The 19,074-nt window shown below is 40.5% G+C and overlaps 1 protein-coding gene across 1 annotated transcript in view; it reads left to right on the top strand.

Annotated features, from left to right (window-relative positions):
- txnl1 (thioredoxin-like 1) overlaps positions 1-15,178 on the top strand; it is a 36,000-nt gene extending 20,822 nt beyond the window's left edge. Inside the window, exons 5-8 of the mRNA XM_060829110.1 lie at positions 1,600-1,669; positions 3,834-4,006; positions 7,270-7,374; positions 14,692-15,178. Of these exons, the coding sequence (XP_060685093.1) occupies positions 1,600-1,669; positions 3,834-4,006; positions 7,270-7,374; positions 14,692-14,721 (378 nt within the window). The 3' untranslated portion in view covers positions 14,722-15,178. The remainder of the gene's footprint in view (positions 1-1,599; positions 1,670-3,833; positions 4,007-7,269; positions 7,375-14,691) is intronic.
- Positions 15,179-19,074: the final 3,896 nt, after the last annotated feature.

Here is a 19,074-nt window from a genome sequence, read left to right as displayed (position 1 = left end):
AAAAGTATAACCTGAATTACGATTTGAGACGAGTGTGCACTCAGCAGTGTTTTAAATTGCAACATTTTACATAATGTTTGTAACTTAATTTTTATCCCTCTTATGTTCTGTCTCTTGTCATTTGAAAAAAACTTGCTAATCGTTTCATAGCACATATTATTGCTGCTTGAGCTGCATTTTCTTATTTATAAAATCGATTGAAAATATTAAAGTTGCCTTGTTAGCAAGATGTGCCAATTCTTTTTCATCTTTATCAAATGCAATACAGTCAAATAGAACAGTAAGGACAGTGCAGTTGAATTGCAGTGGAGGCCAGTTCCTATTATCTATAGAAAAGGATGTGAAAGTCCTCTAAGTCCTCAGGTGGTGAGTGGGCTGGTGAATTTGGTAAGGGCAGCATCATGTCAATAATTAATACCTAGTTTGTCCATGGATACTTCTGCCTTTTTCTTAATAAGTTATTTTTCCAAATGTTTACAAATTTGGGTTCTATATAATTTTGATTATTTAGAATAATCAAAATAGGATGGAAGTGGATGACTGATACGAAATAAAATTGGGAAAGGCCTCTGATGGTTTTCATAATTAATTTAGTTTCTGAGTAGGACAGAGACCAGTTTTTTTTTCTTGACAAAAACTTAGATGTTTCTTGATTTGGCAACTTTTTTCCACGTAGAATCCAAATGTCTTGCATTCTGTATGATGTATATTTTGTCAAGTGGGAAACATATTAATTTTCAGATTTAATCCGTCAATTAATAGGCATCTGAAATAAGTCATGTTGATGCATATTAAATGAATTTTGATGTGAAATGCTGTCCATACTGGAGGCTAGACCAATATGGACCACAAACATGAACGTTGCTTATGTAACCTTTAGCAGTGTGTGCATTTGGTTGAGGTTCTTTTGAGAAATTCTTGCTTTCTTAATTTCTGATATAATTAATTGACACTCTTTCATTTCTCTTTCATAACCTACTGAGACACTTTAATAGTTTCTTTAGTTCTGATTCCTTAAGCGTTTTGGTCCTATAAACCTAATTGCAAACCCTTTCAGCTTTTGTTCACAAAATAAACCATTTCTGCTAGAATGAAAATGCTCTGCTGAATTGTTGATTCAGACTGGTGACCCTCGGTCTATTTTCTCTGTCATAAAAGGTTAGCTTTGTAGATATTTCATCAGTTAACATGACCTGTATCCTAACCTTCACTGAATTGCATGCTTCTTTGAAAATTACATATTTAGTAACTACTTCAAATAACTTGCTAACCTATTAGAAAAAAATCTTTTGAAAGAAAACAAATCAGAACCCATGTGCTTAGGTTTTAAAAATTAAAATTCCAAAATGCTAATACAGTAAAGACCTTTCTCGTGAACTGAACAGCATAACAGCATTTATGGGGATAGGAGACAAACAGTTGAGGGTGAAGGGAGTAGAAAGATATCCTAACCAGGCTAGAAGTAGTAAAATGGGTGGAGGTGCGAGAAGAGCTTAAAGCCCTGAATAGATATTTTGGTTCAAATAGTGTCTCTGTACTGTAAATTTTAAGTATTTTCTTCTTGATACTTAAGGGATTTTTAAATTTATTTTGAAACAGCTTCTTGTGACAATAGCATTTAACCAGCCAGTCAAGCTTTATTCAATGAGACTTCAAGCCCCTGACAATGGTGAGTTACATGAAACGCATTGTGGAAATGTTTTTATTTTTATACTTTGTTCTTCCCACCAATTGATTTCCCTTTGTTCCAACTCCTACACATGAGGAATGGAGCTAAGCATTTCTTTTATCAGCACTGCTTTCCTTTTTTTCCTTATGTCTGCTTTTTTTTTGTTCATGCCTGAATTTGGTTCATATCTGTTCATTGTGATATGTGCGTTCAAGGTGTCTGTTCTTGAAATTTTTCTCTTGGGTGAAAAAAGAGAGAAAGTATTAACTTCACAGTAATCTATTCTAAATTGTTCAAAACATTATGGGTCACTGTTAAATCTTTCAGAAGTTTGTACTTCAAACTTCGGTCATTTTACTTATTATATCTTTTTATTTTTCAATTTCTATGGAATTTTGGTTAATTTGTTATTGCAAAGATAAAGATTTATGTTTTATTGGGGAAAACTGAATGAGAATGGCATTGATCATGAATGTGTTGCATTGTGAGTAAAATGGTATCAGTGCTAAACAATGAAGGACAGAAAATGTGCCTTGACAAAAAAGAAATTCCAGCCCTCCTTTCCCCTCAATTCATTTTAGCCTTGCCAACATGAAGTTGGTAAGGGAAAAAGTATTATTTGAGCCTGCCCCATAATTTTTCAATGCTATATGTTATTAGCCCACATTATTGGATTTTAAGAGAATAAGGAAATTTAAGTCCTGAAGAAGTGACTGTCCTCTGTGTCACTACTTACTGTGTCACAACTTACAACGATCCATGAACTACATAGTTATCTTCAATCAAATCTATTCTTTTGGTCAGGGACAAAATTTGACAGATTTCTTTTTTGTAAAGTACCCTCAGTGATGTAGCGTTTCCGACTTAAGATGAGGGAAGACTTCATAACTGCTTATGATTAATTCTAACTAATAGGATTCTTTAAAGGGTTTGACAGGGTAAATAGTGAAGCAATGTTTCCCCTTGTGAGAGACTCCCGGACCAGAGGGGGGGACTCTCAATAAAGAGATTTAAGACTGATGTGGGGACGAATTTCTTCTGAGTGTTGAGAGTCTTTGGAACTCCTTGCCACAAAATGTATAATTCCAGTCCTTCTGTGTATATTTAAGGCTGAGATAGATTCTTGATCAGTAAGGAAATCAAGGATGACTGGGAAAGGCAGGTAAGTGGGTGTGAGGAATACCAAATCAGCTATGCTATTGAATATTGGCACAGATTCGCCTGTTCTTGTGATCTAACATACATGATATGAAACATTTAGAACATACAAACGTGAGACAATAAAGGAGTCTGTCTCAAAATCTAATACCATTCAGTGAATGGAGTTAATCAGTCTTGCAAATAGTGGAGCAGAATGAAGCTGTACAGCAGGATCACATCAGTCAAGGATTGTGGTAGATAATCAGGAGACTGCGAGGAAGAGAAGAAAGCTTAATGAATATTTCATTCTCAACTCTTTTAGAGTCCAGCTTATATGTAGGAATTGAGGTTGATTTTTCAAATATTTTCAATCAAGTGTGCCATTTGGAAGATTGTACTTGGTTTCTTCCTGTAACTCTGTAATACAGTATTTGCTTACTTCAAAAATTATTTCTTAAAGCATTGATGCTGGGGATTTCACCTTATTAACATTTATATCCTTTTAAAATGCAAAACGGGCATCAATATTTTCATCTTCTATGTTGATTACTCGTTCCCTTGAATTGATGTTTTATGTTAGTTCACATCTTTTGGTTAAGATTTTTCTGTTATTTAGGATGCCAGCTTTCATCGAGTTCTCAAGTTTCAAATAACCTCCCTTCCCATCCCCAGGTCCCTTTCCAGCCCCTCCCCCTCTCTTCCATTCCTCTGATCGATCCTCCCTTCCAGTTACCGATCAAATTCATTCCTCCAATCGACCAATCAGGCCATACCTCCTACCTGCGTTCACCTATCCCTGCCTCCAACCCCCCCCCCCCCCGCCCCCTTACACCCTCCCCCAGTCCTGAAGAAGGGTTGCAAGTGAAACGTTGACTTCTCCACCTCCTGAGGCTGCCTGGCTTGCTGTGTTTTTCCAGCCTCCTGCTTGTCTACCTTGGATTCCAGCATGTGCAGTTTTTTTTGTCTCTTGCTTTCATTGGTGCTGACTGGTTTATGTGGTTTAATATTATTTTTACACTTGCAGGCAGAGGTCCCAAGTTTGTAAAAATATTCACCAATTTGCCACGTTCCTTTGATTTTGATGACGCTGAAAGAAGTGAACCAACACAGACCCTGGAGTTAACATCAGAAGACCTCCAAGAGGATGGAGTTGTGCCATTGCGCTATGTCAAATTTCAGAATGTTAATAGTGTAACAGTGAGTGATGTTTGAAATTCACAATTTTTTCAAAGTACTTAGAATGTATGTGCTTAAGTTTTACTTCAGACTACAAGCAAAATCTGTTTCATAGCACAGAAGGATCTTGATATTCATGTGCTTGAAACACAAAATGTTACATATAGGTGCTGTAAGTAATTAAGAATGTGCATGGAATTTTCACCTTTATTGCTCGAGGCTTGTAGTTTAAAAATAGCTAAGTCCAATTACAACTGTATAGGGTGCTGGTGAAGCAGCAGCTCGAGTACTGTTTACAGTTTTGGTCCTGTATTTTCTTAAAGAGGATTTGTTGATTTGGAGGCAGTTTGAAAAGCAATTCACTTGGCTGATTCTTTTTTTTAGAAAAAGCACAGAAGAGGCCTTTAGGTCAACACAGAGATTTTACAGGTCAATCTACGTGAGTTCCACTTTCCAGCACTTGCGCCCATTATGACATTTCAAATGATTTTTTATTCATTCTTCAAATGTGGGCATCATTGGCTGTCCAGCATTTTTTAATGTCCATCCCTAGCTGTTCTTGAGAAGGTAATGATGATCTGCCTTTTTGAACTGCTACACTTCACGTGCTGAAGGTTGACCTGCAATGTTGTTATGGAGGAAATTCCAGAGGTTTGACCCAATGACGGTGAAGGAACAATGATAAATTTACAAGTCAGGTTGGTGAGTGGCTTGGAGTGAAAATTGTTGGTGGAGGCCTATCTGCCTCCCTTGCCCTTCTATATCGAAGTGGTTGTGGATTTGGAAGGTGCAGTCTAAGGATCTTTGGTGAATTTTTGCAGTGTATCTTGTAGAAAATACAAAAGTGTTCATCCACCTATATTTTTTACAGGTAATGAAATAAGGCAAGTGCCTCACATGCCACCTTAACCACCTTATTACCCTAACCTTACAATTACTGGAGTTAATTTCCATCTGCCTCTGATGTATTGATCTGACCAACATGTCTATAACCTGCCTGTCACCTAAGACCACCATCTCTATTTACAATCTGAAAACTCCTTGTCATTTGACAAATTGTTTATCATTGTTCCCTTCCACCCCACTCCATATTCTCATCAATATCATCTATATACATTATGAACGATAAGGGACCCAGCAGTCTGTGTAGTGTGCCACAGAAACAGATTTCCTACCACCTGTGCCTCCTAACGCTCAAGCAATTTTGAATCCAACTTGTCAAGCAGTTCTGGATCCATGTTCTTGAAGGGTGAATGGGGTTGACTTATGGCTAAACAAGTTAGGCTTTTCTACATGAGCGTCCACAAGAATGATTGGCAATCTTGTTGTAACGTACAGGATTCTCAAGGGCTTGACAGGGTAGATGGTAAGATGATGTTTCCACTAGAGAGGGAGTCTCAAACTTGGGGACAAAGTTTGAGACTCTCATTTTGAGACAAACTAAGGGAAAACTCATTCAAAAGTGATCCTGAAGGTTAGTGAATGTCTGCAATTCTCCACCTCAGTTCTGGAGGTTGGATCATAGTTTAAAGCAGGTGGGTAGATTTGTGTGATATTGATGTGTTGAAGGCTATGAAGAGATGGCATCAAAGAGAAATTGAGGCCTGGGGCAGATCAGTCATTATCCTAAAGAAGAAAAATCATTAATTGCTAGAAAAACTCGACTTCAGGCAGCATCTGTGGAGAGAAAGTATTGTTCATGTTTCGGGTCCAGTAACCCTTTTCAGAACCTTGAGAATCTTGGAAAATGGCAGGGCAAAATTAAGGGACCAGATGACCCACTCCTCCTCTATCTTATGCTCTTGTCTCCATGAACTGCAAATACTATTACCTGTACAAAACATTCAAAAACAAGTGACCTTGTAAATGCTTCAGATTATTGTTAAAATATCCAAAGAAGCATAAAATGGAGAATCGGTAACAATTTTATCAGAAAGTTGTTGAAGTGTGATATTACAATGCATATGCTGCAAGCTTTGCAGCGTCCCTTCATTTCAAACATTTGCAGACTAACATACTGGAAATGATACTTGATGTAATGAGGGTGACAGGGATCTGTGCCATTGCTGAATGGCAGAAAGAAGAATACATGTCATTGATCATTGAGATTTGAAGTTTGCAAAATAAATAGGAATGACTGAAGTTGGGTGAATTGATCAAACAAATGCAGGGAAAGAAAGCTCGATTGAGGAAGAAAAAAAATTGAAATTTTTCTTTTGTCTCTCCTTGTCTGAAGGAATGGGACTAACCTTTTTGTTTTGTTCTTGCATGGGTTGTTGGCACTGCTGGCAAAGTCATTTGTTGCCAATCCGAGATTGCTGTTAAACTGGTGCTGTGCGCTATCTCAGAAGGCAGTTAAGAATCAACTGCATTTGCTTAGGTCTAGAATCACACATGCAGACTAGATTGGCTAAGATGATCAAGTCCACCGCTCCCCCCAAAAAAAAATCAGGAACCGAGATGAGGTTTTATGATAGTCGGCGAGGGTTGTCTTTAGAATAGCCTTTAATTGCAATTGTTAGTGAATTCACATTTCACCATCAGCCATGGTGGAATTCAAACCGATGTCCCCAGAACATTAGCAAAGGTATCTGGATTATCAGCCTCATGTCGTTATCACAATGCTACTGCCTTTCCTAATGTTCTCACTTCTAATTTGGTGCTTGTCATGAACAGTTATCGTTTATTAGGTGTTTTATTCAATCAATAAAAGGGTGGGTTTCCTCCCACAATCCAAAGATGTGCCTGTCAGGTGAATTGGCCATGTTAAATTGCCCATGGTGTGAGGTGCATTAGTCAAGGGTAAATGTAGTAGAATGGGTCTGGGTGGGTTACTCTTCGGAGGGTCAGTGTGAACTTGTTGGGCCGAAGGGCCTGTTTCCATTCTGAACGGAATCTATTCTCCTGAATAAACTTAACCTTTGTGTTAATTTGTAAATCCAGAGAGTTTTTGCAAATAAGAGGTGAGTTAGTATTTAAAGAAATAAGTGACTTTTGTATAGCTGGTTTGGAAAAAGAAATAGCTGTTGTACATTTCTTAGATTACTATAACTGTCTTCCCCATTTTTCTTTCGGATGAGTAAAACCATATTGCCAGCTGAAGATGTGCTGATTTTGCAATAGCACTTGAATAAGTCAGCACAGAGATGCTTGTGTAAAATTAGTAACAGTTTGCTTCCAGGAGCCACAGTATTGAGAAAGTGTGTAACTGATCAGGTATTGCAAAAGACAAACTTGCTTATATGCTCCAATTAAATCTCCTGCAATTTACTTCTGTTTTTCAGCTTTTTATCAAATCAAATCAGGGTGATGAGGACACCACAAGAATTAACTACCTTGCGTTTATTGGAACCCCTGTGCAAACAACAAATATGTTGGATTTCAGACGGGTGAGTTTAACATGCTTAAATTTTAATATATTGATTAACTTGATTACTAGAATGCAAGTGTATAGTTCTATTTCCTGTTTGTCAGAAACTGGTGATAAATGTTGGCCGAGCCAAGGACATTTGCGTCCTGTGAACAAATTTAGTAAAAACTGATTGTCAGATATCAGAGGCTACACTCGCATTTCTCAAACTTGTGATTCTGAGAGATGATAGACAGCAGTTCAAAGCCAAAGGGCATTAAAAACTGTACAGAGGATCCTCTATTATCTGAACGAGATGGGCGGGCACCATTTTGTTGAGATAATTGATTATTCAGTTAATTGAATCAACGTCTCTCTCCTGGGGCTGAAGTTTCCTTTTTCCTCGGTCTGCCTGCCTTGCTCCCTCTCTCTGTCTCAGGGTTTGTTTCTGAGCAGACACACACTCGCATATAAGGGACCTGCAGCATTGCTGAAGCCTCGCCTTCCCTCCTGTCCCAATTCGTTCATTGGGATTGACACAGCAAGCACTTGCTAAGTCTGCTCCCTGTTCAGGAGAGTAGACAGCAGCTTACTGCGCACGAGTTCCTGGACCCACGCCCACCTAGTCCACCCCCGACTGCACCTCCAACCCAGCCCATGCCTTGACTCGCTCGCCCTCTGTCCCTCGCTCGCCCTCTGTCCCTCGCTCGCCCCCTGTCCCTCGCTCGCCCCCTGTCCCTCGCTCGCCCCCTGTCCCTCGCTCGCCCCCTGTCCCTCGCTCGCCCCCTGTCCCTCGCTCGCCCCCTGTCCCTCGCTCGCCCCCTGTCCCTCGCTCGCCCCCTGTCCCTCGCTCGCCCCCTGTCCCTCGCTCGCCCCCTGTCCCTCGCTCGCCCCCTGTCCCTCGCTCGCCCCCTGTCCCTCGCTCGCCCCCTGTCCCTCGCTCGCCCCCTGTCCCTCGCTCGCCCCCTGTCCCTCGCTCGCCCCCTGTCCCTCGCTCGCCCCCTGTCCCTCGCTCGCCCCCTGTCCCTCGCTCGCCCCCTGTCCCTCGCTCGCCCCCTGTCCCTCGCTCGCCCCCTGTCCCTCGCTCGCCCCCTGTCCCTCGCTCGCCCCCTGTCCCTCGCTCGCCCCCTGTCCCTCGCTCGCCCCCTGTCCCTCGCTCGCCCCCTGTCCCTCGCTCGCCCCCTGTCCCTCGCTCGCCCCCTGTCCCTCGCTCGCCCCCTGTCCCTCGCTCGCCCCCTGTCCCTCGCTCGCCCCCTGTCCCTCGCTCGCCCCCTGTCCCTCGCTCGCCCCCTGTCCCTCGCTCGCCCCCTGTCCCTCGCTCGCCCCCTGTCCCTCGCTCGCCCCCTGTCCCTCGCTCGCCCCCTGTCCCTCGCTCGCCCCTTCTCTCTTTCTCTCTTTCTCTCGCCCTGTATTGTTTTTCTCTCCCTCGTCCTCGCCCTCTTTCTCTCATCCCCGCTCACTCGTGCATTCACACTCACCTTTGCCCTTTACTGGATAATTCTGGAGAAGGGGAGTTGCGTGGGCAGTCAGTCATTTGGAGACAGTACCTGGGCTCATTGATGTCCAGGACTGTTCTCGGCAGCATTTCAGTGAGCAGAGTTCATTTTTAATCACTGTAAACAAAAGACTCAATCGGTGCTGGAAACACTTCTTTATGTTTCTATCGGGACCTTAAGCTCTTATTTGGATAATTGAGGTTCCTCTGTACGTGGAGTCAAAGAGATGTATAGCATGGAAACAGACGCTTCGGTCCAACCTGTCCATGCTGACCAGGTACCCCAACCCTATCTAGTCCCACCTGCCAGCACCCCCCGGCCAATATCTCTGCAAACCCTTCCTGTTCACATATCCATCCAAATACCTCTTAAATGTTGCAATTGTACCAGCCTCCACCACCTCCTCTGGCAGCTCATTCCATACACATACCACCCTCTGTGTGAAAACGTTACCCCGTAGATCTCTTTTATATCTTTCCCCTCTCACCCTGAACCTATGCCCTCTAGTTCTGGACTCCCCGAACCCAGGGAAAAGACTTTGTCTATTTATCTTATCCATGTCCCTCATAATTTTATTAACCTCTATAAGCGTCTTGACGTTCCAGGGAAAACAGCCCCAGCCTGTTCAGCCTCTCCCTATAGCTCAAATCCTCCAACCCTGGCAATATCCTTGTAACTCTCTTCTGAACCCTTTCAAGTTTCACAACATCTTTCCGACAGGAAGGAGACGAGAATTGCACGCAATATTCCAACAGTGGCCTAACCAATGTCCTGTATGCTGCAAATACCCTCCCAACTCCTGTACTCAATACTCTGACCAATAAAGGAAAGCATACCAAATGCTGCCTTCGCTATCCTATCTACCTGTGACTCCACTTTCAAGGAGCTAGGAACCTGCACTCCAATTTCTTTGTTCAGCAACACTCCCTAGAATCTTACTATTAAGTGTATAAGTCCTGCTAAGATTTGCTTTCCCAAAATGCAGCACCTCTCATTTATCTGAATTAAACTCCATCTGCCACTTCTCAGCCCATTGGCCCATCTGGTCAAGATCCTGTTGTAATCAGAGGTAACCCTCTTCGCTGTCCACTACACCTCCAATTTTGGTGTCATCTGCAAACTTATGAAATGTACCTCTTATGCTCACATTCAAATCGTTTATGTAAATGACAAAATGTAGAGGACCCACCACCGATCCTTGTGGCACTCCACCGGTCACGGATCTCCAGTCTGAAAAAACAACCCTCCACCACCACCACCACCACCACCCTCTGTCTTCTACCTTTGAGCAAGTTCTGTATCCAAATGGCTGTTCTCCCTGTATTCCGCAAGATCTAACCTTGCTAACCAGTCTCCCATGAGGAACCTTGTTGAACACCTTGTTGTTGTCCATATAGATCCCATCTACCACTCTGCCCTCAACTCCTCTTTGTTACTTCTTCAGAAACTTGATTTGAGTTTTTTGAGGCATGATTTCCCACGTACAAAACCATGTTGACTATTCCTAATCAGTCCTTGCCTTTCCAAATACATGTGCATCCAGTCCCTCAGGATTCCCTCCAACAACATGCCCATCACTGACGTCAGGCTCACTGGTCTATAGTTCCCTGATTTGTCCTTACCACCCTTAAACAGTGGCACCACGTTAGCCAACCTCCAGTCTTCCGGCACCTCACCTGTGGCTACTGATGATACAAATACCTCAGCAAAAGGCCCAGCAATCACTTCTCTAGCATCCCACAGAGTTCTAGGGTATACCTGATCAGGTTCTGGGGATTTATCCACTTTCATGTGTTTCAAGACATCCAGCACTTCCTCCTCTGTAATATGGATATTCGCAAGATGTCACCATCTATTTCCCTACAGTCTATATCTTCCAGGTCCTTTTCCACAGTAAATCCTGATGCAAAATACTCATTTTGTAGCTCCCCCATTTTCTGCGGCTCCACACAAAGGCCGCCTTGCTGATCTTTAAGGGGTCCTATTCTCTCCTCAGTTCCCTTTTGTCCTAAATGTATTTGTAAGAACTCTTTGGGTTCTCCTTAATTCTATTTGCCAAAGCTATCGCATATGTCCCCTTTTTGCCCTCCTGATTTCCCTCTTAAGTTTGCTCCTACTTCCTTTATACTCTTCTAAGGATTCACTCAATCTATCCTGTCTATACCTCACACATGCTTCCTTCCTTTTCTTAACCCTCAATTTCTTTAATCATCCAGCATTCCCTATACCTACCAGCCTTCCCTTTCACCCTAACAGGTATATCTTTCTCTGGATTCTCGTTATCTCACTTCTGAAGGCTTCCCATTTTCCTGCTGTCCCTTTACCTGCGAACATCTGCTCCCAGTCAGATTTTGAAAGTTCTTGCCTAATACTGTCAGAATTGGCTTTTCTCCAATTTAGAACTTCACCTTTTAGATCTGGTCTATCCTTTTCCATCATTATTTAAAATCGAATAGAATTATGGTCGCTGGCCCCAAAGTGCTCCCCCACTGACACCTTGGTCACCTGCCTTGCCTTATTTCCCAAGAGTAGGTCAGATTTTGCACCTTCTTTGGTAGGTACATCCACATACTGAATCAGAAAATTGTCTTGTACATACTTAAGAAATTCCTCTCCATCTAAACCCTTAATACTATGGCAGTCCCAGTCTGTTTGGAAAGTTAAAATCCCCTACCATAACCACCCTATTTTTCTTACAGATAGCTGAAATCTCCTTGCAAGTTTGTTTCTCAGTTTCCCTCTGACTATTAGGGGGTCTATTATACAATCCCAATAAGGTGATCATCCCTTTCTTATTTCTCAGTTCCATCCAAGTAACTTCCCTGGATGTATTTCTGGGCATGTCCTCCCTCAGCACAGCTGTAATGCTATCCCTTACTAAAAATGTCACCCCTACCCCCACCCTTCCTCTCTCGCCTCCCCTTCTATCCTTCCTGTAGCATTTGTATCCTGGAACATTAAGCTACCAGTCCTGCCCATCCTTGAGGAATTTTTCTGTAATTGCTATGATATCCTACTCCCTATCCATACCTGAGTTCATTTGCCTTCCCTGTTAGGCCCCTTGCGTGGGAATAAATGCAGTTTAATTTATTAGTCCTACCTTGTCCCTGTCTGCCCTGACTGTTTGACTGGCTTCTGTTCTCAACTGTACCAGTCTCAGATTTATCATAAAATCTTTTGGAATTTTTTTGAGTAAACGCCTATTTTAGTTTTCACAGGATTTAAGTGTAGCTGCAAAAACAGCAACAAAAACAGAAATTGCTGGAAAGGCTCAGCAGGTCTGGCAGCATTTGTGGAGAAAAATCAGAATTAACGTTTCAGGTCGAGTGACCCTTCCTCAGAACCCCTCAGATCTGAGGAAGGGTCACTCAACCTGAAATGTTAACTCTGGTTTCTCTCCACAGATGCTGCCAGACCTGCTGAGTTTTTCCAGCAGTTTGATTTTGTTTCTGATTTACAGCATCCACAATTCTTTTGGCTTTTATTTGATTTTTACAGCATCTGTTGCTCATTCCTTATTACACATGAAAGTGGTAGTGAGCAGCGTTTTTGAACTATTGCAGTCCATGTAGTGTTAGTACATTCCAGGATTTTGACCCAGCAACAGTGAAAAAAATGGTAATATAGCAGGCTAAAGTTGTTGAATAGCACTTTTGTCTTCCCTAACTGGTGCTCAAATCCCCTATAATTCCTGCACACGTCTTATCTTATTCCTTCACTGGACGTGGGCATCTCTTGCTCATGATGTTTATGGTCATAGTGGCTATAGTTTGTGTGCTTTTGATGGAGCCTTGGCTAATTGCTGCAGTGTATCTTGTAGATGGTACACACTGCAGTTGTAATGCGTCAAAGGCAGGGGGAATGAATGTTTAAAGAAATGGATGCAGTGCCAAACTTACAGGCTGCTTTCCATGAATGTTGAGTTTGTGTTCTTGGAGCCAGGCAATGAGAGTATTTATGACTTATGCCTTGCAGATGGTGGGCAGACTTTGAGGAGTCAGGAATTCCTAGCTTTTGATCTGCTCTTTCAGCCCCAATATTTGTTTAACAGATCCGCTTGAGTTTCTAGTCGGTGATAACCCCTGAGGAAGTTAGTGTCCAATTCAACAATGGCAAAGCTATTGAATATCAAGGGGTAATTGTTAGATTCTCTCTTTTTGGAGCTGGTCATTGCTTAGCACTTGTGTGTTGTGAATGGAAGTTGTTACTTAGCCTGAGTAGGAGTATTATCCTGATCTGACTGCATATAGACATTGCTAATGATTAGTAGTTATACGGGGATCTCTACTGGGGTTGGATAATGTGAAAAGTAAAACAATAAATTCTAGCTACTTCTCTTTGCTATCTCAAATATTCTTGGTTAGATCTAATTGTTAACTCTCTCTATTAAGAGGACAAAAACTTTCACAGGATTCCAGGTATTGTCTAATTAGAGTCTTATATAGTTTAGCAAGACTTCCCTGTCTGTATATTGTTTTTTATTGAAATAAAGGTGAACGGTGCATTTGACTTTCTTATTAATTTCTAAATGTATATGCAAGCTTTGTGATATCATCTCACTCTGAAGCCTGTTTCTGCTTTTACTCCATACCCTTTAACTCCTTTAGCTAGAGAACAGAAACGATCATCATCTTGAAAGCAAAGATAACCTTGAAATCATAACCTCACATTTTCCACATTGCATTCCATTGCCAAGTTTCTGCTCCCTCACTTAACCTTGTATATCCCTCCGCAGCCTCACTAGTTGCCACCTTACCTATTTTTGTATCATCTGTAAAAACAAAGTGAAGCAAATGTATTCACTTACATAATCCAAGTCATCAATTCTGGCCCCAGTCCTGATTCATACGAATGACAGGTTGCCATCCTGAAAATGCCTCCTTTTACACTAACTGTCTTTTAATAGTTGACCAATCCCCTATGATATATTATCCTCAATACCATAAAACAATAAGATGTAGGGGCTGAAGTGGGTCATTCAGCCCATTGAGTCTGCTCTGCTGTTCAGTGACATCAAGACTGTCCTGATATCCTCACCAGTACTTGCCTGCCTTTTCCCAATAGCCCTTACAGATTAAACATGTCTTTCTCAGTTTTGAATATATTTAATGACCCAGCCTCTACAGCCCTCAGTAGTGTTTAAGTGTACAAATTCATTATTCTGCGACCAAGCGAGTTCTGCCTTTTCTCTGCCTTAGAACAGTAACCCTTTTACTCTAAGAATATGCCCTCTGACCTTAGACTGTACCTCAAGGGGAAAGTGAGGACTGCAGGTGCTGGAGATTAGATTCGAGAGTCTGGTGCTGGAAAAGCACAGCAGGTCAGGCAGCATCCAAGGAGCAAGAGATGGGCCTGATGAAGGGCTTTTGCCCGAAACAAGGATTCTCCTGTTCCTCTGATGCTGCCTGACCTGTCTGCTTTTTCAATACCGACACTCAACTGTTTTTCATGGGGAAACAGCCTTGCCATGTTGAACCTATTGAGTCACCTAAGAATCTTGTATGTTTCAATAAGGTTGAATCTAATTTCTAAACTCCACTGAGTACAGGCCAGACCTACAAGGAGAGTCTTCCATACCTGGGATCAACCTAGTGAACCTTATCTGGACTGCCTCCAACACTAGTACATTTTTCTTTTGGGTAAGAGGCAGCAGACTGTTGGCAGTATTTGAGTTGCGGTCTGACTAGTACTGTTCCTTGTGTAGTTCAGCAAAATTTTCCTGTTTATATATTCCATTCCCTTTGAAATAAATTCTCAGTAAAATTTTGTCAACTGACAGATTTATAGCCAACATGTTAAGTTAAAAGTATTGAAATTGTGGTTTGTTTTATGTAATCAATACTCTAAATTTGTATTCCTAGATTGCTGGAAAGAAAGGAGAAAGCCACTAACTGAATGAAGGAAAGACTGCATTGTTGATTGTGTGCTAATTAGACCACACTGGGCCAATACTGTTTTCTGGATTCTTGCAATATCATCAATACCGTGACTCTTGATTTGGTCCCCTAAAGTCTCTTGCTTCCAGACTACCAAGCAAATCATTGTTCAGTTCAAAATATTTTGTGGATTATTCTTGATTGTGATGAACTGATTTAATTATTTTCTGCACAATGAAAATTAGTCATTCTGGAAGTCATCTTGGGATGCACCTGAAAGTTAAAGTTGTGCAATTAATCTTACTGTAAAACTAGCCAACCTAAATGTGGTGATACTTTCCAGATCTTCATGGATTCCAATGGTAAGCTGGTAGCTGTTTCCTTTAAATTGAAGAGCTATAAACATGACTGCGTTTGCTGTCTGTTAACTCTAATGCTAATAGTCTTGGATAATTAAAATAATGTTTACCTATTTTTGCCAATGGATTGTCTTTTATTTCAAATTAATTTCGAGCGTCTTGAATATGCATTTTGGTATTTTCTCTTGGTAAATTGTGAACTTTTCAAATAGTGCTGTGCTTTACTTTTTATCATTGGTCTTGTCAAAACTGAGAAATCCTCATCAAGCTCAGTCTGGACTTCTCTAGATATAGAGATGTTGAAGGATTGATGTCGAGTGCCATGTACTTCATTACTAGATGAATAGTCACATTGTAGCAGGGAAATCCAAATATTAAGTGCAATTTCATGGTCACTATCCATTTTTTACATAGTAGTAAACTCTCAAATGCAATGAACTGCAGTCTGTAAAAAAAAAAAATAAGTGGTAGAAACATTCAGCAATGAAGAGAGAGAGAGAAAATCAAGTTGAGGTGACTTTTTTAAAATCAGAAATCAAATACTGTATCTATTTTGAATCCCTTGTTATAAGGGGAAAGATAATTTACTTCTCTACAATATCTTTTCACAACCTTGGGATGCCCAGAAATGCATCTTAGGTGGACACATGTCTTGATGCAATTTAATATTAAGTTCAAAGTGGTGTACTTCAAGATAAATAACACTGGGAGGTATTATCATTGTGGTACTATTTTTAGGGGAAGATGAGCAAAATGTGCCAAGTTTGCAAAGTTGCCAAACTTTAAAAGTTTTCCAAAAAAAGTTGATAAGGTAGTTAAGAAAACACATGCCGTACTTGCCCTTGTAACTAGGGGTGGAGTACGAAAGCAAGTAAGTTGTGCTAGACTTACAACCTACAGACTGCAGTGTCATACTTTAAAGTAGAGAAGCGTAACAGAAGAAGAGACGTAATAGAAGTATTCCAAATTGAGGGATGCTGACTGATCGAGTTAGGAGAACATGTTCCTCTTGACACACCTAAGAAGTTAGGAAGAAGAGTCTTGAAAAGTTAACTGAGTTTCTTCAGCATTCCATGTTGTTTCAAATATCTACATAACCTAATCAAACCGTTTCGCCATCTTAAGATATCTTGGGTCACCCTTTAGTCTTTCTATTTTTATTCTTTAATGGCACAAGTGTGCAAAATAGGCGCAGAAGTAAACAATTAGACCTCTCAAACCTGCTGCAACATTCAGTAAGAGCATGGCTGTCTTTGTTTCTGATTTCCAGCATCCGCAGTTCTTTTGTTTTTTATTTAATTGGTCTGCCATGTCTTTGTTCTCCATTATAAATTCCCCTGTTTCTGTTGGGACCTATATTCATCATTACTAATCTTTTTCTCTTCACATACCTGTAGAAGGCTTTTACTATCAAGTTTGTTCCTTGCAAGCTTACTCTCTCACTCTGTTTCCCCTCTCGTAATCAGTTCCTTTGTCTGGAATCCAAATTGTTCTCAATCTCCAGGTTTGCTCTTTTTTTGTGGGGGGAGGAACAATTTGTATGCATTTCCGTGAGTTTAATGCTACCTCTAATTTCCCTTGTTAGCCACGGTCTAGCCATGTTTCCCACTTGACTTTTCTGCCAGACGAGAATGAATAACTTTTGTGGTTTGTCTGTGTCTTGAAACTTTTACCATTGCCTATCTACCACCGTCCTTTTAAAAAATGATCCCCAATTTATTATAACTAGCTTATGCCTCATACCATTGTAATTCCCTTTATTTTAATTCGGGACTCTTGTCTCAGAAATAACTACTTCACTCTCCACCTTAATGAAGTGGTCACTCTTTCCTGAGGGCTTACGTGTAACTAGATTGTCAGTTATTCCTTTCTTGTTACATATTACCCGGTCGAGGATGGTTTTTCTCTAGTTGGTTCCTCAACATGTTGATTCATGAAGATATTCTGAATGCTGTACAAGAATTCCTCCTGTCTGGTGTTGCTACTGCCAATCTCTCAAATTGAAATTGTCCATGCTTATGACTGTGTCTTGATAACTTGCATCTCTAACGTTTTTTGTTAATGCAATCCGCACTATTACAACCAATACGGTTTTATGGGTTTGTATACAACTCCTCCTTTTTGTTTTCTGCTCCTTTGGTGTTTTAAGCTCACCTGTACAGATTCTACTTCAGAGCTAATATTCTTTCTCACATCACATTAATTTCCTTGTTTTAATCAGCTGTGCTATCCCACCTCCTATTTTGACTCTCTTTTCTAAAGACTTAAAGCCCTTGGGTGTTCATGGTCCTTTTCTCATCTCTGGTCAGCCTGTAGATGCATCTGTGTAATCCCCACTATATCATACCTGTTCAATCTACTTACATGGTTGATTCATCTATTTTGCTGAGAGTGCTCATGTTTTAAGGCACAAGGCCATTTGGCCCATCGCATCTACATCTCTGAAGACCATCCCACCCAGACCCACCTGAAGCAATGCTCTGCTTTTTTTTTTACTCCTTCAAGTCAAAGTAAACAACTTCAATTTTTCTCACTTAACCTGTAAACTCTGTCTCCTTTTTAAACTATTTATGTAAATCTCTCTCTGCTTCCATATTTTCATTATGGAGGCCAGAATTGTGTACAGTATTGTCCAAAGTGGTCTAACTAAAGTATGCAATAATTAAAATGTGATTGTAGAGATTTTAATTGAAAATACGTTGATTAATTATATTTTACATAAATTGCAATCTCAATTTTCAAATTTGAAGTGAAAGCTTTAGCGAGGGTTCATTTAAATGGCATTTAAGGTCATTGAATTTTTAGTTCTGTTTAAAGCTTAACTTTTGAATGCTAATTTTAATTACATTTTTAAACACTTTACCTGGAAGAGGAGGTTTAATGATGTTTATAGATTAAATCAATAATCCTTGGAAAAAGGTTTTGAAATCAGGCTAAAAGTACTGGAATAAAAGTAAAACTCTCTTTCGGGGATCCGTACAGGCACAGTGAGCTAAGTGGCCACCTTTGGTGGCTACAAAAGTATAATTTACTTCATTTTGTGCAGACATTTTTCTTCCCATGACCTTTCAGTGGTCATTTATATTTTGGCCACACCTGCTATTCCCTTTTTAGTGAGGTGAGCTGAGGCACTGAGTTGCTACAGAAAATTCCTTACCTTGCAAAAAATATATTGACTAGATGAATAAGAAAGCAGAAAGCAAAACAAAAATGAAAGTATGACAGTAATTTTCAATATACTGGTCATTGGTTAGAGTCCTGCAGGAAAGAATTTCTTTCCACAGCATCACCCAGTTTTCATTTCCAATAATATTTCGTTTCTGTATAACTGAAGGATGCAAGTTGATTTTGGACCCTCTGGTTTAAAGAACCTGCAAGGAAGCCATAGTTGAGCTTTTCATGCAGGTAAGCTTTTAAATGCGTAGGACTATTGACAACGCTGTGCCTTAATTCCAGCTTCTCTGTTTCTAAGTTTCGTTATGCAGTGCACTCTTGTAACATTCAGCTGTTTAACCTGTGCAGTCGACCTGTTGTCATGGACTGTACTTGAAATTATTCAAGGTGCTGTGTGCCTGAGTCCACTCTTTTATTCCATAGATATATCTATCCATATCTGGATTCTTTGAACTTTCCTATATAATTCAAAATACGTATGTGGTCAATTGACAGGTGATGATGTAACATGTGGGACATAGTCACTATTTTATTCGATGTTGTAGCTTCACGATTCTGCCATGTTAATTCCTGACAAGCTTAGCAAGAATATAAGCAAAATAGACAAGGCCCACTTTTTGCTCAGGTTTGTCAGCATTATATTGATGCTAAATATGATGAATAATTTGTGTATAGTCACATTTGTGTCACATTTTATTCCTTTTCACTTTGCCAAAATTACTGGAATGTGACTGCTCACTAGTCTTCAGAGATGATACAAATACTATTGACTTGCAAAGCTACTTCTCAGTGGTCATTGGCATGAATTTCATTTTTCAGATTGTAATAAATATGA

This window comes from Hemiscyllium ocellatum, chromosome 1, assembly GCF_020745735.1.
Source record: "Hemiscyllium ocellatum isolate sHemOce1 chromosome 1, sHemOce1.pat.X.cur, whole genome shotgun sequence".
Lineage (NCBI taxonomy): Eukaryota > Metazoa > Chordata > Chondrichthyes > Orectolobiformes > Hemiscylliidae > Hemiscyllium > Hemiscyllium ocellatum.
This window is presented reverse-complemented; position numbering and strand designations above follow the sequence as displayed.